General features: G+C 35.0%; 2 protein-coding genes across 4 annotated transcripts in view; one reads left to right on the top strand and one right to left on the bottom strand.

Moving 5' to 3' along the window:
• The window catches only part of FAM13A (family with sequence similarity 13 member A), a 152,631-nt gene extending 135,954 nt beyond the window's left edge, over nucleotides 1–16,677 (bottom strand). The window contains exons 1-2 of one of the 2 annotated variants that reach the window (XM_031942266.1): nucleotides 16,584–16,677; nucleotides 13,977–14,097 (exon numbers count right to left, since the gene is read on the bottom strand). The gene's annotated coding sequence lies outside the window, so the exon portion shown is untranslated. Of the gene's footprint in view, nucleotides 1–13,976; nucleotides 14,098–15,750; nucleotides 16,505–16,583 lie in introns of those variants that run through there. The other variant, XM_031942265.1, reaches the window with a different exon arrangement.
• A 149-nt stretch (nucleotides 16,678–16,826) lies between these two features.
• Nucleotides 16,827–21,921, top strand: TIGD2 (tigger transposable element derived 2). Of its 2 annotated transcripts, none has more exons than XM_023505752.2 (2): nucleotides 16,827–17,182; nucleotides 17,375–21,921. In XM_023505752.2, exon 2 carries the CDS (start codon nucleotides 18,375–18,377, stop codon nucleotides 19,956–19,958), a length of 1,584 nt encoding a protein of 527 aa, XP_023361520.1. In that variant the 5' UTR covers nucleotides 16,827–17,182; nucleotides 17,375–18,374; the 3' UTR covers nucleotides 19,959–21,921. The 2 variants fall into 2 exon arrangements, with proteins under 2 accessions (XP_023361520.1, XP_003772981.1); XM_003772933.4 differs by having other exon boundaries at nucleotides 16,827–17,258.
• The last annotated feature ends 1,134 nt before the right edge of the window (nucleotides 21,922–23,055 follow it).

Raw genomic sequence — 23,055 nt, 5'->3', positions numbered from 1 at the left:
TGATCAGAATCAGTTCACTCAAATCAGATACCTGAAGCAGCAAAGCACTCCAAGAAAAAGATAAGAGAAAATATGTCAAGGTCAAATCATCTCCTTCCATCACATCCTGGTAGAAAGAGCCCAAGAGCCAGGGGAATAGCAATATCCCTTATTCCACCCACCTTACTGTTTCTGTCCCTGAAGCCATCATTGAGGAGAATCTGAAAAGGTGTCTGCCATCCCTGCACCTGAATTAATAACCAGTTGCCATAGATGTTCTATATGAGTAAAGCAGTATCAGCTATGCTTCAAATATTATATTTTTATTCAGATGCTTCAATATTACAAATATGATCTTATTAATAAAAATATATTAAAATAGATCCATTTCCATCTACCTTGCCACTAAGCACTAAATACCCTGAGTTTTTATATGTTTCTCCCCCACTAAAATGTGACTATGAGAATAAATATTGCTTTGCTTTTCAATTTGTATTCCATGTACTTAGCACTTAGCAAACATACAGATTTACTAAATATTTTTCATTCATAAATAGAATTATAGAATTTGAGATATTAAAGGGATGCTGAGATCTAAACCTTAGGACTCTTAGGAAGCTCAAAGTAAAAGAGTTTATTAGGTAGCAGAACATAGATCAAACTCCAGGTTTACTGACTAATAGTCCAGTCCTCTACTATATCATATTGGTTATTGGTATCAGGCCTTTTGTTGGAAAAAAAAAAAAAAGAAGAAAAATAACTACCTTGATAGAATTAGTTACTTTTTATGGGAAAGGAATCCCCAGGAAAAGAAGCAATGTGAAAGTCACCCTAGAAAATTTTAGAGAACAAAAATATCTCAGTAATTCCTTTTCCCTTTATAAAAGCTTTGTGTTTATGTCCTTTATTATGTTCTCTATCTTTGCATGGGTAACTCTTTTTGATTTGCCACACTTCACTACTTAATTTATTTTGAGGAAGTAATGATGAAGATCAAATACCCATGAACAAAATCAATACAGCTAGATAAGAAAGAAATTGATTTATTGGGGGAAAGTATTTGAACCAAATTATCTAAAAAGAGCTTGATGTCCAAGACAGATAGAGAGCTAATACAAATTCTTAAGACCAAAAGTCATTCTCCAATGGAAACCTACTGAAAGGATATGAACAACCAATTCCAAAAAAGACTAGCAAACTAAAACAACTCTATGAAAAAATTTTCCAAATCACCAATAATAAATTAGATTTCTATATGTTACTGAATAAATATATAATATCCTACCTCTTTGAACCAATTCTAATGATCTAAAGAGCATTGCTTATAAACCCTTCCTTTTATCTATTATCCCCTTCACTGTAAAAGCTCTCTCATTTGCTTTTTGTGAGAATTTTTCCTCCACTCTACTTCTCCTTTCCCTTCTCTTTTTCTCACTTTCTTTTTCTTCCTCCTCCTCCTTTTTTTCCCCTTCACTGTAAGTAAGCTCTTTTTAATTGCCCTAATAATAAGGTCTTAGGAGTTATATGTATCATCTCTCCATATAGGAATATAAACAATGTAACCATATTAAGTCACTTAGGATTTCTCTTTTATATTTACCTTATGCCTTGTTTGAGTATTGTGTTTGAAAGTTAAATTTTTTATTCAGTTCTTGAAAGTCCTCTATTTCAGCACTTACCTATTTTTTTTTTTCTCTTGAAGGAGTTTACTCAATTTTGCTTGGCAGGTGATTCTTAGTTATAACCTTAGCTTTTTTACCTTCTGGAATATCATTTTATAAGGCCTCTAGGGCTCCTTAATGCAGAAACTGCTAAATCTTGTGTGATCTTAATTGTGGCTCCACAATATTTGAATTATTTTTCTGGCTGCTTAATATATTTTTTTCTTTGATCTAGAAACTCTAGAATTTGGTTATGCTATTCCTGGGAGCCGTCATTTGGGGATCTCTTGGAGCAGTAAATTTTTTTCAATTTCTATTTTATCCTCTGGTTCAATTTGTTGAAATATGATACCCAGGCTCTTTATTTGATTATGGCTTTCAGGCTGTCTAATCATTCTTAAATTATTTCGTGATTCATTTTCCAGGTAAGTTGTTTTTCCAATGAGATATTTCACATTTTCTTTAATTTTTTCATTCTTTGACTTGTTTTATTGTTTTCTTGCTTTCTCATAGAGCCATTAGCTTCAACTTACTTATTCTAATTTTAAAGGAGTTATTTTTGTCTTTTTAATCCATCAGGCCAATTTTGTATTTTAAGGTTTTAAGTTTCTTCAATATTTTTTGTGGCTTTTTCACCAAGCTGTTAATTCTCTTTTCATAATTTTCTTACATCACTCATTTCTTTTCCCAAGTTTTCCTCTACCACTTGTGACTTTAATTCTTCCAGGAATTCTTGTTTAGATCCAATTAAAATTTTTCTTTGAGGCTTTGTTTGTAGTATTTTTACATTAATGCATCTTTTGAGTTTATGTCATGATCTTTCCTACCACTGTAGTACCTTTTGATGATAAAGGGTTTTTGTTGTTATTGTTGTTGTTTATCCTTTTCTAGTTTATATCTTGATTTTGAACTTGATGTTAAAATTGGGCTCTGCTCATCTGAGGGTGGAAAGGCATTGTTCCAAGCTTCAGGCTTTTTCATACAATTATTTTCAGTGCTAGTTCTGGGGACCTGCAAATCTTTCAAAGCTATTTGTTGCTACTATGTTGTTATTTAATGAACTTTTCTCCAGGCTCTGTTTATTTTACTCTGTATCAATAGAAAGAAGTCTTCTCACATACAATGGGAATTTTAGATTTTTTAATTTGTCTTAATTTTTATTATTTGGGATTCAAGACATGCTGTTTATAATTTTTTGGAAACTGAAAGCCTGTATTCTGTTAATGTTAAGCCTATCTGACTAAAATCTGTCCCATTGTATATGAAAATTAAATTAAATCCATAAAACATTCCTTAGATAAGAAACCAGAGAAAGTCTTTTTTTTTTTTTTTTTTTTTGGTAGCAACCCCTCGTTTTTATTTATTTATTTATCATAGCTTTTTATTTGCAAGATATATGCATGGGTAATGCATTGACAGTTGCAAAACCTTTTGTTCCAATTTTTCCCCTCCTTCTCCCCACTCCCTCCCCCAGATGGCAAGTAGACCAATACATGTTAAATATGTTAAAGTATATGTTAAATACAATATATGTATACATATCCATAGTTATTTTGCTGTACACGAAGAACTGGACTTTGAAATAATGTACAATTAACCTGTGAAGAAAATAAAAAAATGCAAGCAGACATAAATAGAGGGATTGGAAATGCTATGTAATGATTCACACTCAATTCCCAGAGTTCTTTCACTGGGTGTAGCTGGTTCTATTCATTATTGAACAAACGGAACTGATTTGGTTCATCTCATTGTTGAAGAGAGCCATGTCCATCAGAATTGATCATCATATAGTATTGTTATTGAAGTATATAATGATCTCTTGGTCCTGCTCATTTCACTCAGCATCAGTTCATGTAAGTCAGAGAAAGAATCTTAATCCCTGACTACTTGGTAACAAGTAAATTTTCCCCCTCAATCAGCCCATTTTTGAACAATCTAAATATAATTTAATCTACAATTTGACTTAGTTTACCTAGGAAGTCTGTTTAATGTCTTGTTCAGCTTTTGTGACATTGAGGGAAACATAGGAGTATGAATGTCTTTTCTTTAACTTGGTCTAAGAGGAATATAGAAGAAAAGAATAAGTTCTCGCTCACTCTGATGTAATTTTCTCTATAAGAGGCCATCCCAATGATGGTTCAGATTTAATAAAACTTTGGTTTTTCTTATCTCTATATTTCTGCATTGTTGTAAATGAATTTCTGCAGAGCTTACCTATCATAGGAACTCAAAAAAGATATTTCTCCCATAAAATAGATTTCCCTAAAATTATCCCTTTCATAATTTCTTATAGCACAACAGTATTCTATCACATCTACATAATATAACATGATCATTTTCCAGTTGATGGGTACCGTATTAGATTTGCACTCTTTACAAGCTTAAAAATAGTACTATTTTCATAAATTCTTAGTTACTTCCATCTCTAAATCCTCCTTTTCCTCTTTCCTCCATTTCCTTATTGAATGAAATATATTTCTGTACTTTATTATGTAGTAGGCAATAAAAATTTATTAAGCACCTACTATGTAGGTGACACTGTGTTAAAAATCTAATGGGACAAGACAGTACATAAAAGGAGGTATAAATGGGGAAAAGAAAGTACCCAGTGGGGATATAATGAAGTCCTTCAATATGGTGAAAAATAATGAGATGGCTGTCGTAGATACTTCCTTAAATGGAAAACCTGGGAGGAGCTTTCCTATGCCCCTTCTCTTTGAGTCCAATCAGAGGAATGGAGGAATCTACAGGACAGGGGCACTGAGGGGATATGAATTTCAGAATTTGGATGAGCTTTTGAAGATCATGAGGTCCATGAGAGCAGCTTAGTGGGAAATGAGTGACTGTGTGTGTGTGTCTGTGTGTATTATTCTCTCCTTTCAGCTTCCTTGTTTGTATAATTGTCTCCTTTCACACCCTATGTGAAATAATCTCTCTAAATCTTGCCCTCTTAGAAATTTTATTTCTGTTGAAAGCACTGTCCTTCCAATAGTTTATCTTTGTAATCTCATCATAATGACTTTTCACTTTTCCTCATTCTATTATCAGTTCCCGTATCTTACTGTTTCTATATTCACAGAATCTTTTATTTGACTCTTCTCTATTCTCAAAGCTACTTAGTTCATTCTTCATCACCTCTTGCCTAGATAACTACAATAACCTCCTAATTTGCTTCCATGACTAGGGGAATCTATCCTCCACAGTTGCTAAAGTAATTTTTCTTAAGTCACAGATTTGACCATGTGATTCCCTTAATTAATTCTAAAATCTTCCAATTTCTTCTAGGATAAAACATAAACCCCTCTGGTTAGTTTTTGAAGTTTATTTTACAAAATGTTTCAACCTATCTTTTCAATCTCATGGCTCTTATTTCTCTTCCTGTACTTCATAATTCAGCTAAATTCCTCACACATGGTGCTATATCATTCATTTTCATTTCTTTGTACTGGCCATTCCCCCTATTCTCAGAATTCACTCCCTCTTTACCTTCCAAATCTTCAAGTCCTTTTCTTCCCAGCAGTAGGCTATTGCAACAATCCAGGCATTAGGTGATATATATATATATATATATATATATATACATATACATACATAGAGAGAGAGAGAGAGAGAGAGAGAGAGAGAGAGGATAACATCTAGGCTGTGTGCCTGGGAACTGAGAGAAGGGTGGTATTCTTGATAACAGTAGGAAAATGTGGAAGGTGGGGAGTACTTAGGAGTAAAGACAATTTAGTTTTGGAGATGCTGAGTTTAAGATCTCTAATGTATTTCTACTTTGAGGTGTCTAATAGGCAGTTGATAAGTTCCAAATATTTCTGTCCTGCTGCAACTTCTTTGCTGACCTCGAATCTCATACTTCATTTTTTCAGACATCTCAAACTGGAAGTTTAGTAGACATCTTAATTTCAATATGCCCCAAACTGAAGTAATTATCTTTTCCCCAAACTGTTTTTCCTCATAACTTCCCTGTTATATAGAATGTTACATAGAATATATATGGATATATTCCCATCACTGTTGAAAGCGATACCATTCTCCCAGTCTGTAAAATTGGCAACTTAAGTGTTATTTTCAACTCCTCTTGCACCCCAGGTCTTTTACTAAGACCTGTTGATTCACTTTTGCAACATCTCCTGAATATGAGAGATGGAGATCTGATACTGCTGCCACTCTGAGACCTTCATCCACTTATGCTTGTAATATTTCATAGCCTGCTACTAAATTTGCCCGGCTTAAATCTTTCCACACTACATTCTATTCTCCACTTCGCTGTGAAAGTACTGATCCAACTACGTTACCTCTCTCCTCAATAAACTTCTATGGCTCCCTGTTGCTTCCAGGATCAAATACAGAATCCTCTGACTTTTCAAAGGCTTTTATATCCTCCCTCCCTCCCATTTCTCCAGTCTATTTACATCTTACTCCCTTCCAAGTTTCTCTGATAAAGGTTCTAATATATATATATATATATATATATATATATATATATATATATATATATATATATATATATATTTCTAAGACATATAATGAACTTATTCAAATTTATATGAATAAGAACTACTCCTCAACTGATGGTCAAAATATATGAACAGGCAATTTTCAGAGGATGAAACACATTATCAAGAAGCCATATGAACAAATTCTCTAATCATTAATTAGAGAAACTGATTAAAACAATTTTGAAATGCCATCTCATTTCATCAAATTGGCAAAGTTAACAAAAAAAAAAAAAAAAGAAAATGATAAATGCTAGAAAATAGGTACAACTGTTTTTTATGGAATTGTCAACTAGTCCAGTCACTCTGAAAAGCAATTTGAAACTATTTCCCCAAAACTACTTAACAGTGAATAAATACCTTTTGATCCAGCAATATCACTACTAGGTCTGGATTAAAAGAAGAACAATGAAAAAAAGAAAAGGACCCCTAAGCATAAAAGTATTTATAGTAGATCTTTTTTGTCATGGCAAAGAATTAGAAACCAAAGGGGTGCCTATAAGTTGGGGAATGGATGAAGAAGTTATCATATATTAATGTGATGAAATACTGTTGTGTTGTCAGAAATGATGAGATAAATGATTTCAAAGAAACTTAATAACATATAAACAGATGCAAAAAATGGTACAGAGGTGAGAAGTACTAGGAAAACAATTCATATAATAGCAACAATACTGTAAAGAAAAACAACTTTAGAATTCTTAAGATCTGATTAATACAGTAATCAACCACACTTACAGAGAACTCATGATGATACATGGATACTTCCACCATAGAAAGATCATTGATTTATTTGAGGCACATATGTGTACATATACAAACACATACTGACAGTTAATGTTAAGAATTTGGTTTGCTTGGGTTTGTAATAGGTTTTGTTTTTCAATACATACAAATGAGATGGGGGGGGGTGCAAGAAAAGAGAATTTGAACTGAAAATAAAATAAAAAACCTTTTAATTCTGAGGAGTAATTTTCTGCCCATACTATGATACTCACTTCACTGCATTTTATCAAACTACATTTGAAGTATTCAGTTGAAGTATACCACATTTTAGAACATTGTGTGAGCATGAAACCATTAAATAACCTAAATCAGCCTTAATATGTTCATGTATAAAGAGGAGATAATAGCTATATTATGGTTTGTTGTAAGGACTCAAATGTGGTAATTTATAAAAGGGTTCTGCAAAATTTAAAGCACTCTATGTGCCAGTAATAATGGTGGTGACAGTGATGACTGCGATGATAATGTTTTTGTGAACATCCTAGGGAAAAGGAAAAAAAAAACCTTAAGGATCATTATTGTTATTTAAATTTGTTATTTTATTGTTATATTATTGTTAAATTTAAATTTGTTATGTAAATTATAGGTACTATTTAATTTGCTTTGTCTTAGATGATAGTAATGGGGTAAATAGAAATTTCAAAGAACCATATTTCCGATCAATACCAAAAAATGTTTCTGAACAAAGGCAAAAAGAAAAGCAAAAAGCCCAACTGATTTGATGATGTTTAAGGCTCAGAATAAAAGCATAAGAAAAGAAAGAATGTTAAGCAAAAGTTCAAGTATGAGATACAAAAGTTTCTACAACTATGTCAAGATTTTTTAAAGTTTCTCTTTCATTTTATGACCTTTACTCCTATAAAAATATTTTTAAAAGTCTCTGGTACATGATTCTATGCCTTTAATTTCTTTTTTTTTTTTTTTTTTTTTTTTTTGTCTTTGCTGCTATTTCTAGTATTACAGAACTGCATCAAGTTAATAGATGGGAGAGTGCGCATTCTTGTTTTACTCCAGTATTTACTGGAAAAGTTCTGGTGAAGCTATATTACATTTGATGCTTGCTTTTAGTTTTAATTACTTTTGACCACATTAAAATATCATTGTTGATTTTATATGTAGGGTGTTTTTAATAGAATAAATGAGTATTGTGCTTCCCCAAAGGCTTTTTCCACATCTACTGAGATAATTTAGTTTGAGATATTTTTATTTTTAATATCATTAATTAGGTCGATTGTTTTCCTATTGTTGAACCATTCCAGCACATCAGGATTACTTGGTCATAATGAATGATTTAGGTATTTAGTGATTATAATTCTTCATATATAGTTATATATAATAAAATATAGGACAAAAAAGTAGAATGTTTTTTAAAATATAAAATATACATATTAACAGAATACCAAATAGATATCTTAAAGAAATCAGTCTCAAAAGAAGAAATAGAACTAGCTATAAAGCAATTGTTTCACAGTAGAATTCAATCAAACTTTCATGGATATAAACACATATACCACCAAAAAATTCTCAAACATTATGAAGGAAAACAACTTACCAGAATCCTTTTGTGAGACAAATATATCCCTAATAATTCTGACTCTGCTGTGATTTCAACTTACTCATTTATTATTTTACTAATTTAACTTTCCACCTATTAAATCAAATTGGCTAAAGATATACTAATAGTATTAGTCTTTTAAAAGAACCATATTTTAGCTTTATCATTTGAATACTTTTGGGTTTTTGTTTTTTTTTTAGGTGTGGATTTATGGGGGAAGGGTGTTCCATTTTATTTATTTTTGGTTTTATTATTCCTTTTTGTGCTTATTTTATGTTTGTATATGTGTTTGGCTAATTTTTTGAATGACAATTCAGTTCCTTCATCCTCTTTTTCTATTTTGTTATTGTGTTTTTGTAGGGATATGATTCCAACCCTTCCCCCCTCCCCCAATTATTGCTTTAGCTTCATTTCAAAAATTTTGGTATTTTTCATCATCATTTTCTTCTACATAATATTTCCATATTTTGTTCTCATTTTTTAAAAAAGGATTTTATTATTAAACATCCAACTGGGGATCTTTTATTTGTGATTCTTGAACAGATTAGTATTTTTACTGCATTATGGTCTAGAAATCTATTTCTGTCTTTAAAAAAATGTTTGCTGTATCTCTGTGCCATAATACATGGTCAAATTTCGTAACAATTTTATGTAGTGCTGAGAAATAGCTATATATTTTAATAAAACCATTTAGAAGATGATAAATGTCTTTTAGCTTTAGTTTCTTCAGCAATTTAATTTTATATTTTTCCTTTTGTTCACATTTGTTTAACCAACCCAAAATTGAGAGGAGGACACTGAAATCTCCTATTATTGTGACTGTATCTTTTTATACCTCTGTTACTTTTTCCTTTATGAATTTGGATCCTAAGGTATTTGGAGCATTTAAGTAATATTATCTAAAGTCTATTTCACCATAACATAGTTTCCTTGTTTATCCCTTTTTATATTGTCTGATAGCATAAAGGCAACTTTTTTTTTTTTTGATTCACAATACATGGTGAAATTTTTTCCCAGTCCCTCATTTTAATTTTGTGTCTAGCTTTGTTTTTAAAATGTTTTTTGTAAGCAACAAATTATGGGATTTGTTTTCTTATGCAAGCTATCATTCCCACCTCCCCCCCCCATTTTATTGGCTTATTTAATTCATTTACATTTAAAGTTATGAAAGTTCGGTTTATATCATCCTTCATTTCTATGTATTAGAAATGTTTTGTTACCAAATTATGATTTTTTTTTGTTCTTCTGGAAATGATATTATGCTTCTAGATATTTTACTTTATTTTAAAATCTGGCCTCAAACATTTATTAGCTTGTGACTCTAGGCAAGTTACTTGACCCTGTTTGCCTCCAGTTCCTCATCTGTCAAATGAGTTGGGGAAGGAAATGACAAACCACTCCAATGTCTTTGCTAAAACTCCAAAAGGATCATGAAGAATTTGACACGATTTAAAATAACTGAACAACAAGGCATTAAACAGTTTCAGAAATCACAGTTGGATTGATGGGTTTGCAGAACACTTGGAGAAAGGAATAAAAGATAAAATGGGAAAGGTAGCAAGGTTTTGGAAGACCTCAAGGGCCAGGGTTTGATACTGGTATGAATGAGTGACTGAAAAAGCACTTATTAGGTGCTTACTATTTTGTGCAAAGTGTGGAGGATTCAAATAGAAGCAAGTAAAATGGTCCCTGCACTTAAAGAGCTCATATTCTAATAGATTCATATTCTAATACATTTAGGTTGTGTAGCATATTTAGGGAGGACCTAGAGACTCCAACTAGTATGCCAGAGAACTTTTATTGTTTGGACATTATGGCAGGTGGCATGGCAGCCCTTCCACTCCCCAACCTAGTCAACACAATCTTAATCTGCGTGAAAAAAAGGCATGGAGGTGAAACTATGCCCTAGTCAGATACCATCTAAAGCATGGAGTTTGGTTCTGGGTGCTCTATTTTAGGCAGGACATTGACAAGCTGGAAAATATAATTGGAGGGAACTGGAAATGTTGGGGGGCATGGTTATCCTCAGATATTTAAAGAGCTACCACAGGAAGAAGAAGTAGATTGTTTTTTCCTAGTTGGTTCTGGAGAGGGAAGACAGGGATAAAGCTTTTGGTTTCATGTCAATAAAAACTTCCCACTGAGTAGAGCTATTAATCAAGTGACCAATCAATCAATAATAATTTAAGTACTAACTGTATGTCAAGCATTGTATGAAGTGATAGGGATACAAATACAAAAGTGAGGCAGTCCTTACCCTTGAGATTACCTTATACTTGGATATATCACATAAGAAAAGTATGTGGCTGTGTTTCTAGGTATTTTACTAATTATATTTTAGCTTACTCTATTTTAAAGCAACCTTAATCCTACCCACTTTCTTTCCCTTACTCTCAAAACCCTTTCCTATTTGTTCCTTTTTTCTTGCTGTTATCCAGGTATTTAATTCTTCCTCATTTCTTACTTATGCAGAATGCCCCTTTATCTTTCTCTTTAATCTGTTTTTTAATGTTTATTTTGTTTTTATTTCTAAAAAGGATTTCAATTCCTCATTCACTTCATCATTTATCCCTTATATTTTTATTTTCTGCATTATTCCTTTGTATTATCTGTATTCTTTATGCTCTGTATTCTCTTTATTCTAAATTAAAACTTTTGAGCCACTTATTTTGGGTACCCTCTTCAAAAAAAGTTTATATTATTGCCTTATAAATCTTATTCTTTTGTCTGTCATGCTTCATTCATAAAAACACTGATTTTTGTAGGTATTAGAGAATTTGTTGCCTTGTGGTCTTAATCTTCCCATGTCTCTTGATGTGGAGTTAATTATTAAACTTTGCCCTCTTTTTTTCTCATTTGCTTCAACATTTCTTCCCTAGTCTATATTCTCCCACTCTGGAGTTTCAGTAGTCTTTAAAAGGAGCTCTGGTTGCTTTTTACTCATGGCAAAAGGAGTTCTCTAAACACCACATTCCTGCCTGACCAACAGTAAAACCAGGTTTCTTCCTTTCTTTCCCCTTCTTTTAATCTTTCTCTTTGCCTCCTCACCCTTTATACTTATAGGGTTTCTTTTTCTCAAGAGTTGTCTTCCATTCATTGTTACAGTTTGAATTGATTACAGTACACTATACATTTCTCTTTAACTTCTCCCTGTCCTCTGCTCCTTTATGCATATTCCCAAGTAGTAATTTTGTCTCACAAAGAGCTCTAATTGATTTGTAAGTGGGGTGTTTATAAGGTTCAGTTCTTTGATGTTTCAGGACTCTTTCTCCACCATCACTTCCATTTGACATCTGTTTTTTATCTCTGTCTCCTAGTATATATTTAAAAGACAATCTAATAAATGTTTCTGTTATTTTGTTTTTGTCCTTGGTTGCTGCATTTATCTATCTTGTTGTCTGAGGTGTTTGAGAAGCAAAGTTTCTTCAGGCTCAATTTTTTCCAACTTGGAATATTTATAATGCTTAGTCCCTCTCTCCCACCACGTCATCTTCTTTCATTTGTGAGTAGCCTCAGGTTTGCAAAGTAGTCTATCCTGGACATCTTAAGCAACTTTGCTCTTTGGGGCATATTCTTTTCCTTTCCGTGCTTTTGGGGTAAGACAAAATAATCTTGTACTAGTCAAATTTCCTTTTCTTTATTTAAAAGTCATTCTCCTAGTCACTTGCAAAATTTGTCATATATTACTGTAGTCCCCTGTGTTATTTCTTTCTGGAAGAGTTTTGTATTTAAAAAAAAAAAAAACAAAAACTTTTGGGGTGACATTTTAAGTCTCTATTTTTTACCCTGCACTAGAGAAGGCCACAATTTCAATTCTTTGGATAGGTTCATTGATTTCTGCATCAAGTTCTAGACATTGTCTCTCTTTCTGGGCATTAATTCTTGAACTATGGTGTTCAGGTTTTTCTTATTTATGTTCTGGGAGGCCTTCATTTCGACATATTTGCATTTCCCATCAGTTGTACTCTCTTTTATTTTTTTGGTGAGACATCAAGTTTTGGTGAGAATCAAGTTTTCAGCTGTGAAGGCCATACATTCTTCTTTCACAATTTTTATTCCTTTGATTCAAGAACATTGTACTTTGGTTTCATGTTCTCTTAAAAATCCCTTGGGTTCTTGGTCTCAGCAAGTGCTGATTCATTTTCTTTTGTCTTGTAACACATATCATAGATACTTACTTGAACTCTTTCCCTCTAACCTGCAGATCATTTTCCCCATGGTGTCTTTAACACATTCCCTCTTGGTTTGTCTACTTATGCTCAAGGTCTTTAAATGAGTTTTTGTTCCCCTGAGATCTTTGGTAATTTTATCTTTTATAAAAAAAAATTTTCCTAGTTGCTCACTTTTTACCTCCTTTCCCTTTGATGACAGTTTTCCTGGAGACTGGATCTCAAACCTGTGTCAGCTTCTTTCCATGCTGCAGCAGTCTAGGCCTCTGAAATGTGGGTGGGCAAAAATGGCTCCAGCGGACATCTTTTCCTCAGGCTTAATGGAGTGACACATAGTTCTATACCACCTTTGCCCTCACTCACCCTTGTCCTGATTCAGTTCCCTCTATTCTTCAGTTTTCTGAAAGAGTTCTACCAGGGTACTCCTTAATACTGTTTTCTATTATTTGGCTCTTGGAGGAACTGGGAGGTGAGATGAGGTGCCAGAGAATACATTTGAATCCTATTGCAAGTCTGTGGGCTGGTTTGTACACCACTTTGTGGGAGAGCCTAATAGAGGGAGTAGAAATTAGCATTCTTCACTGTTAATTCATTGAAATTGAATGTTGTTTAGGTTCTTGGTATATTAGAGGATAGAGATAGCTGAAATTGCTTTATCTTTGGGTACATAATTTCTATTTTGGAGAAGTTTGAAGATTGTGAGGATCAGAGAAAATATCTAGTCCTCCATTTTGTTGGGTTACAAAACCTGGAAATTATTAAAATGTCTTTTCAGGACAATCAACAATCATGAAATATTCAGTGTTTTGTGTCAAGCACTGAGTTAAATGAGAGGGGTTTTTCACAAAAAAAACTCAATATTAGTCAACAAAACAAATATTTATCATAAGCCATCTATAACCACATGAATGTGTCCTAAATGAGTAGCTAGCAAATTATGGTTCATAGGCCAAATATACCAGCAGTTTTTGTATGGTCTAGGAACTAAAAAATATTTTTTCATTTTAAAATATTATTTTATTATATTTTAAAATGTAAAATTATTCTTAGCTTACAGGTCAAAAAAAAAAAAAAAAAAACAGGCTAGATTTGGTTCTAGTTTGCCAACCCTTTAAAAGAAAGAAAAATTCAAAATAGTTCTAGTGTCACATTTTATCTGACAAATTAGCAATGATAACAAAAATGTAAAGTCAATATTTGAGGAGTTCTGGGAAGATAGATACATTGATGCATTCTTGGTAGAACAGTGAAATGTTCTATTATTGTATATGTAATTTTTGTTATTTCATTTTGAAATTATGCAAGAAAATGACCAATTTGTCCATACCTTTTGATCCAGCAATCTTACTAGCAAAGTCAGAGACTGAAACAGAGATCCAAAAGATACCAAAATCTTTTGTGGTAATAAAGCACTGGAATCAAGGAGATGCCCAACATTTGGCAAATGCCTGGAAAAATAGAATATGAATGTAATGGAATAACTATGAAGAATGCAAATAAACTCATCAAATTACTCAAACTCTGAACAACTGAAAAAACAATAAAGTCCCATTAAAAACAGATAAAGAAGCATGCTTCCTTAGGTCAGAAGGAAAGGAAATACTAAGGCAGAATAGATGTGGTCAGCTTAGTAAGTGCTTTTGCTCATTTTTTTTTCCTTCAGTATGGAAGGACAGAATTGAAATGACAGTACTAGAAAGACTAAAGATAAATCGTCATTTCAAGTCAGTTTTAACCTTAATAAGATAACTAAATCAAAGAATTTCAGAACTCTCAGTACTGGACTTCCAAAGACTGAATTTGACCCCAGAAAATGATACCACCAAAAGATAATTTTATTGATCTCAAAGGGACTCCACTTAGAGTTCCCTCTGACAAATTTTAGAACATGCCAATCCTCTTAGTCTTCACATGTACGGTTAAAAGCCCCTCTTTACAGGTAATTCAAGGTAACAATGCATACAAGGCCACCTTCATTTTTCTCTACAGGAAATGTAAACTATGGAAGAACAGAGAAGTCTATAAACTATGTTGAAAACAAAATAGATTCGCATTAGCTTACAGATAATCAATATAATTCTGATCCCTCCAAGTAGGTCCTATTTTTCCTAGGAGTCTTAGAAATCCTATAAAATCAGAGTGAAGATTTTGATCTATTGATTCAACTCATATTGGAAGGAACAGATTTTGGCTTTGCCAGAAGACGAATTTTCCTACCACCTAATACATTTAGTTCATCTTTTCCTAGAACAACTTTTCACACAAAAATCTCGGGTAAAGAAATGGAACAATAAAAATATATAGCATTTTCATAGTTTTGAAAAAAGGGGATTTTAGCATATCTTTCTCAGTTCTTAGCATTCTACTTCTAAAAATGAAAGTCATTAGATTCCATAAATTTGTAGAAGAGAGCTTTGTAGAGGTTTAGAAGAAATAGGCCTATCAAAATCTAAAGCGGCAACTTAGTAAAATGGAAAGCAGGGGGAAATGGAATCAGACAACCTAAAATCATATCTTGACTTCTACCTATAAGGCATTAGGCAAATCATTTAAACTCTATGGGCCTCAGTTCTTCATCTGTAAAATAAAGGATTTGAAAGAACTGACCTCTTAGGTCCCTTTCCAGCTCTAAATCTAAAATACTGTTTTTTTTTTTCCTTTTAAATTACCATGAAATATGTCCCTCTTTAGATGATCTCAAAATCTTTACTCTGTAAACTATCATACAAACCAAAAGAAGGAAGCAAGTTGTGATTCCATCGTTAAAGGCTAGTTTTCCTTTGTAAATGAGATTAAGATGCCGTCATCTTTTCCCTCTCAAGCCAAGACCGAATGAATTCATCTCCAAATATTTGCTCTTTCAGTAATTTCAGGAAAATGCAAGTAATTCCACTTTAATGGGAAAATGCAGTGTATGAACCAAGAAAATAATGCTTTATTTTCTGTCAAACAGTAACTCATATTTATGACCAGCTCCTCCCAGGTTTCACGACTGTTCGTTTCTAATTCTAGGAATCCTGAAATCAATCCTTTGTCCGCCCTCACTCCCCGACCACTAGCAGCAATATTTCAACATTCTCAGTTTTGCCAATATTCCTTACCACTTCTCAGGAAGTAAATTTTAAAGAGAGAATTTAAGGAGCTCATCTAAAAACGCTCGATTTAATGGGACCATCCGGGTGCCTTCCAAAGCTCTGCTTGAAGAGCCCACTCCCACCTAGAGAAGGTTACACAGTTCTAGCGTGGAACCTTTTTCCTTGCCCGGTGCAAGCTCCCCAGACGGCAGCAGTTTCCTAAGGAGGGGGGCAGGGTGGGGGCCGCTTTGGGAGCCTCCAGGAAGGAGCCGGGCCTGCGCCAGAGCCACGCAGTAATCACGCTCCCTGATTGGCCGTCTCTTCCTCTAGAAGTTCGCCCTCCATTCTCGGCCAGTTTGGAGGCGGGCCCGGCCCTCCCTGGATGTGGAAAGGAAGGAGATTGTTTCCCGTCTCCTCTGAGGGGAAGAAGAAACCGCGGCTGGCAGTTAGGGAGTTTCTACAGTGCAGGAGAGAAGCTTCCGGCGCGGCGCCGGTTTGCGGTAGTGCCGGCCAGTCTCCCGAACCAACACCCACCAAGGGCTCGCCAAGGAGGGCCCGTGGAGAGTGCCAGAGTGGCTTTTGGCCACCCTCTCTGCCTTCCACTCTCCGATACTCCTCCTATCCCTCCGGTTAGAGAAGCTGAATCAGAACCTTACGTCCCTCTGCTTCTTTCCCCCTTCTTAGTGCTCCACTCAAGTTATTACCCGCCTGAACGTCCCCAAGCGCCTCAGTAACGCAAAGCGGGAGACGGAGGTGGGTGGGAGGGAGGCCTCATGCGCACGCGCACGCGCACGCGCACTCTCAGCCGCGGGGATGACGCCCGCTGGCTCCGCCCCTCGGTGACACTATGTTTTGCTCACCCCTCGGTTGGCGGGCGGTCGGGAAGCACGCTGGCACCCGTTGCTGCCCAGCCTAGTATTTGTCAGAGGACACCTATTTTGCTTCTCTCCACCTCGTTGACTCAAAGTTCCTAAGGGATGCGCGTTGCCTCCTTCTCGCCCCGCCCCTTCGATGACAGAAGGATCTGGGCGGGGCCCCGCACTTCCACCTCGGCCAGTAGCCCGCACTGAGAGGCGAGATAGCCCCGCCCCCTCGTCCTCATAGGCGCGCGCCCCCAATCCAGCGCCTTCCGGCTCCGGCGGCCACGTTGAGTTTGCGTCTCTCGCCGCTCTTCCAGAAGCTGGGTCTCCGTTACCCCAGCGGCGCAGCGCCTAGCGCACGGGGGAGGCGGAAGTCCTCCAGCCGCAGACTGGTTTCCGAGGCCACTCGTTGCAGGCGTCCTCGAATTCTCTCCGGGTCTCCGGCGTCCACGGAAGAGGCGTCTGTCCGTTCCCCCACCCCCACCCTTCTTCCCCAGCTTGGCGGGGAGGCGGGGCCCCGAAGAGCCGTTACTGCGGGCCGGGGGCGCCGGGCCTTCCTAACCCTGCTCCTGCCTCTGACCTCTGCTTTGCTGCAGGAGGTAGGCACCCGAGGGCCCTCCGCTCCCCCCGCAGCGCCCGTGGCCGCGATCTCAGTCTGATCTAGGCATCAGGCTGGTGAGTGTTGTGATTTGTGGTAGCATTAGTACGTTAGTCGTTGCGCACAATGATGATAATTACAGTGAATGCTGCTGACGCTGACTTTGAAAAATGTTTTTGGTGTTTTTCTTTAGGTCTTGGAGGCTCAGACTTTGTATTCAGCCCTTCCCTCAATTGGCCCACGGAGGATCACCTTTCTCCTGGATCTTTGTAACACCTTCCTCATTGGTCTTTTCTACCTTTATACCCTCTCCCTACAGGTCCTGTTTGTGCTACCAAACTTGCCTCTGATGCTTGCACATTTTGCCAGGTGATACCATCTTTTCCCTATTTCTTATCCCAATTGCAATCTACACTTATATTAAGTAGGAGTCCCTAGGTCTTCTCAACTTTTATTTTTTTTAATTCATTTCTTACCCTTCAGAGAACAAAAATCCTTCAAATAACCTTTAAAAAACATGCTCTGCTTCCTTTATAATCTTATGCCAAGCTATAGCACCCCCACAGGAATCCTGTCCTCTCTAGGAAGTTTTTCTTGACTAGAACCTGACATACTTTTAGAAATATAAAAAAATTCTCAGGACATTTTGAGTGATATTCCAAGTCATTGTTCCAGCTCCTCCAGAATTTTCTAACAGAAATTAGGGTTCAATTAGAGAAGGAAAATTCAGCATTAAATCTTTGTAGCAGAAAAAAATAAAGCATTATTACTCTCAATTCCCTTCTTCCTCTCCCTCAAGCCCTAGTCCAAGAAGATAGCACATGTTGAAATGAGAAGCAGCAAGGTAGAAGGTTCTGGAGAGGTCAAAGCTATAATCATAAACTTGGGAAATTGTTAAAAAAAAAAAAAAAAGCTTCTTTTGGCAAGAAATAGCATTTCCTCTCAGGTTCCTTGGCTTTGAGATTAATTTTCCAGCCTCACAAAACCTTTTCTTCAAAATCTTATACATTTATTGAAAAGCTTATACATTTTGCATTGCCCCACTGCATCTCTGGAGTCAAGAGGAGAAAAACAAGGACTTTAAAATTCTACTATCTACTTTCTGCAGCCTTAGAAATTCTGAATTGCCAAGAACTTAGGAAATAAATAATATCAGGATCACATCTCTTGGTTCTATAAAATATACAGTTAAAATGTCTGGAAAGCGTAAACGTGTGGTGTTGACCATTAAAGATAAACTTGACATTATAAAGAAACTTGAAGAAGGTAGCTCTTTCAAACGACTTTCAGTTGTTTATGGGATTGGTGAATCAACTGTTCGAGATATAAAAAAGAACAAAGAGAGAATTATAACTTATGCAAATAGTTCAGATCCAACAAGTGGTGTATCCAAACGCAAGTCTATGAAGTCATCAACATATGAGGAACTTGATAGGGTTATGATAGAATGGTTCAACCAGCAAAGAAATGAGGGAATTCCGGTATCTGGAACAATTTGTGCAAAGCAAGCAAAATTCTTCTTTGATGCTTTGGGAATGGAAGGCGATTTTAATGCATCATCTGGTTGGCTAACCCGTTTTAAACAGAGGCATGGGATTCCAAAGGTTGCTGGTCAAGGCACGAAGTTAAGTGGGGATGAAACAGCTGCCAGTGAATTTTGCTGCAGCTTCAGGGAATTTATTGAAAAAGAGAATCTTCAACCAGAGCAGATATATTGTGCTGATCAGACTGGATTATTTTGGAAGTGTCTGCCATCAAGGACATTAGCTTTTGAAACAGAGCATAGTACTTCTGGGTACAGATCAAGCAGAGAAAGAATCATTATCATGTGTTGTGCTAATGCCACTGGTTTACACAAACTTAACCTTTGTGTAGTAGGGAAAGCAAAGAAACCCCGTTCATTTAAAGGAACTGAACCTTCCAACCTCCCTGTCTCTTACTTCAGTCAAAAAGGTGCATGGATAGAACATCCCGTTTTCAGGCAATGGTTTGACAAAAATTTTGTGCCACAGGTACGAAAGAATTTAAAATCCAAAGGGTTGCTGGAAAAAGCAGTATTGCTTTTGGATTTTCCACCAGCTCATCCAGATGAAGAAATCTTAAGTTCAGATGATGGCAAAATATTTGTGAAATATTTGCCCCCTAATGTGACAGCTTTAATTCAACCTATGAGCCAAGGAATTTTAGCCACCTTGAAGAGGTATTACCGAGCAGGACTTCTTCAGAAGTACATGGATGAAGGTATTGATCTTAAAATGTTTTGGAAGAACTTAACTGTGTTAGATGCTATTTATGAAGTGTCAAGGGCATGGAATATGATAAAATCAGTAACCATTACAAGAGCATGGAATAAACTTTTCCCTGGTAGTGAGGAAAACATAGGTTTGAACTTTGATGAGGGAGCTATTTTAGCAGCTAACTTAGCCACCGTTTTACAGCATACAGAAGGCTGTGAAAATGTTGAAATTGAAAACATTGAAGACTGGTTTGAAGCTGAAAATACTGAACCAAGTTATGATGTATTAACAGATAGTGAAGGAACACAAGGCCAGGTAGACCAAGCTGATCACTCAAGTAAAAATGAGGAAGTAGAGGAAACCGAACTTATTTCACAAAGGCATATTAGCCATAAATCTGCTCTTGAATGGACTGAGAATTTATTGGATTATCTGGAACAGCAGGATGATATGCTTCTGTCTGACAAACTGGTCTTAAGAAGACTTCGAACTACAATAAGAAAGAAACAGAAGACCCAGAATAATAACAAAAGTCAGTAACAAATGTTTTTAAGTGTTTGTGACTGTGACTTTTAACTCTCACTGAAGCTTCATTATTTTATTTAAGTGTTGTTAATTCCAAAGCCAAGTACATTTTATAAATGAATTTAGGATTAGCAATGCCACTGCTTTCTCAACAGTAAAACTGATATTTGAAAGTTAACCTGTAGCCTTCCTGTTGTTTCTAATCTTTATTGTATTAATTAGATCATGAGTCTTATGAGGCCAGTGATCTTGTGTCTTGTTTTGTACCCAAATAACATAGTGTTTAATACAGAGCCATCTACTTTTGGCTTCTCAATAAATACTAACTGAATTGTATATTCACTGACTTCAACGAATTTCAGTTTCCAATTTTAACATATAGGGTAAATTGTTTGTTCCTCTGACTTTTCTTTTTTAGGAAGCTTCAAACTTCACCAAGATTTTGCTTTAAAATATATTTGCCATTATAACAATTGCATCAAAATGCGGGAAGACTGAAAAAGTGGTATTTAAAAAATCAGTAATCCAGCTGTGGTGATGGTGAATTGAGAAACAAGATCAAAATGTCCCTTTATTGAAATTGTTTTTATCTTTATCTCTGAGGGGGGAGAGGGAGCTATTACATTACCCTAGGAATCTTCCTTTATAGAGTTAGTTCTGGAAAAGTGGAATTGGCAATAACACATTATGGGTATGAGACTGGTAGGAAAGGAAAATTTTGTGACATTTCTTATCAGTCAGCATAAGGATAAATACATCATTCATAAACTGATCATGCTAGCACAACTTTTCTTGTTATTTCCAGACCTCTAATTCTTAACATATAAGGCAATTGCTAATCAAGAGGTTAGGGTAACTTGTGTAGGAAAAACTCAGGAGAAAATGATTAACAATTGACAAATTTTAAGTCAAGAGAGTTTATACTTTAACTAGTAAAGATTATTATCATTCAATACAAAATTATTTTTGAGTTCTAACTGAAAATGATTTTGTTATTAACTTTCTTGTCAAGAAAGTCAACATGATTTTACTTGAAAATTTATTTCCTGTATTAGGAAATTTTAATATGTTTAGTGATACTCACAGTTCATTAAGCTGCCTAGTTGGTTTTAGTTATTAATTTTAAATTCCCCCAGAATTCTGGGAATGTTTGTTGAAACTAGTTTAAATCAAATGTATTGACATCTTGTTGAGAAGTTAGTAGGGCAGGAGATTTAGGATGGGAAAGGATGCATTATAAAGTATCAGAAAACAGCTTGGAAGCTAGTGGATATGATAATCAGGGTGGCAAATTGCACAATTCAAGTAGGAAGCCATTTCATTTTGCAAGTATCACTGGGCTCCACTTGTACAAAAAAAAAAAAATATCAGCTTGCTCTTGTGACTAAAATTTGCACTTATTTTATTGCATGATGAAAGCACCAGTGGTACTTAAGTGTTGGGACCAAAAAAAAATTGCAACTGCTTTGAGTTACAAGCCATTTCTATGTAGTCTTTGTTAAAATACATGGTAATTGAGGACAGACATCAGCTGAATAATTAGGCAACAGAAATCTGAAAGGAATGAAAGTAAACCTTACAGGAAAGGTACGGTTTAGGAGGAAAGCAATTTCGAAAAGGTTTAGGATATAGATATTAATGTGAAAAGTCCAAAGGGACTAGGTCTCTGTTGTAAGGATTCTCAAAAATCAGGCATGCCTACCTCATGATTTTTTCTCTGATAGTAGTGACAGTATCTGACAACCTTATGACTTTATGCAGAATTGAAGGACTTTAATATAAAATGTTGCTAAAGTATTTTCATTTTGCAATTTAGTTCAACTGATTAGTAATATTAAATGAAAATAGATATTTGCAAAAGAAGGAAAGTGTTCTCTTGATAGAACTTGTTCATCTCTAAGTTGTTCCCCTCCTTCCCCAAGTTGGGTTGTAAGAAGATTTATCTATTTTCTAATCTTATTTTATTTGTATACACAACTTCAAACATAAATATTGATTATATTAGTTGAACATTAATAGGCTAAAAACAAGAAATAAACAAACAAAAAAACCCAAGCTATATTTGTTTGAAATTGGCCCTATAGTATCATAGAACCTTAAGTGATCTCAAAGACCATGTAGTTCAACTGTTCATTTATAGATGAGAAAACCAAGTACCATGGAGATTTAAGTGACTTTTGTAAGGTCACACAAAAAATTTCAGATAGTATTTGATCTCAACCCTTCTTATTGTAATGCCTATGATTTTTCCTTTATAGTCCTGCTCTGTAAAGAATTCTCAGGATATTTGGAAAAAATTACTTTGATATAGTTATTATAAAAGTAGCTAAGTGTAGAGGAATGAGATCTAGGCGTGGAATCAGGAAGATCTGAATTCTAATATTGCCTTTGATTCTTATTAGCTGTATGACTCTGGACTAATTACATAACTTGACCTCGGTTTCCCCATCAGTAAAGTGGGAATACTATATCATAAAAGCATCAATCAAGATAATATTTGTAGGTCATTTTGCCATCCTTAAAGTTCTTAAAGTGTTTGCTTTTATTATTACTATTTTAGCTCTAAATCGGAACTAAATTAAATGTTTTGAAAATAACCATTATTTAGCATATTTTAAATAATCCAAAAATGTGAAAATCAGCTGATTGATGTAGCCTTTTATTAAATTAAAAAAATGTGACAATATTTTGAGTTGGTGTTGCTTGAATAGTTTATAGCAGGGCTTCTTAAACTTTTTCAACTCACTATCACTTGTTGCCTGAGAAATTTTTACGTGACCCCAGTATATAAGTATATAAAATAGGTATACAGATTAAACATTTATTGATAACAAATCATAAAGATTTATTTTAAAACAATTCTTTGGCATACATGTAATTTTACCATTTATTGAAGATAAAAGCAAATTTGCTTACTGATGAGATGGCTTTTTTATTTTTACATAAAGAATTAAATCTTGGAGGAATATTTGATAGCTTTTACTGTTGCTTAATTTTTTGAGATCCCCATATTCAGTTATGCAATCTCACATGGGATCACAACCCACATTTTAAGAATCTTTAGTTTGGAGGACAGAGCAGAGCTGGAACAGAGTTTGTTTTTTTTTTTTCT

This window comes from Sarcophilus harrisii, chromosome 6 (genome assembly GCF_902635505.1).
Source record: "Sarcophilus harrisii chromosome 6, mSarHar1.11, whole genome shotgun sequence".
Classification (NCBI taxonomy): domain Eukaryota; kingdom Metazoa; phylum Chordata; class Mammalia; order Dasyuromorphia; family Dasyuridae; genus Sarcophilus; species Sarcophilus harrisii.
This window is presented reverse-complemented; position numbering and strand designations above follow the sequence as displayed.

What these genes read in the sequence shown, in the direction of transcription:
- TIGD2 (XM_023505752.2), top strand. Translation starts at nt 18,375, where the DNA reads ATGTCTGGAAAGCGTAAACGTGTGGTGTTGACCATTAAAGATAAACTT.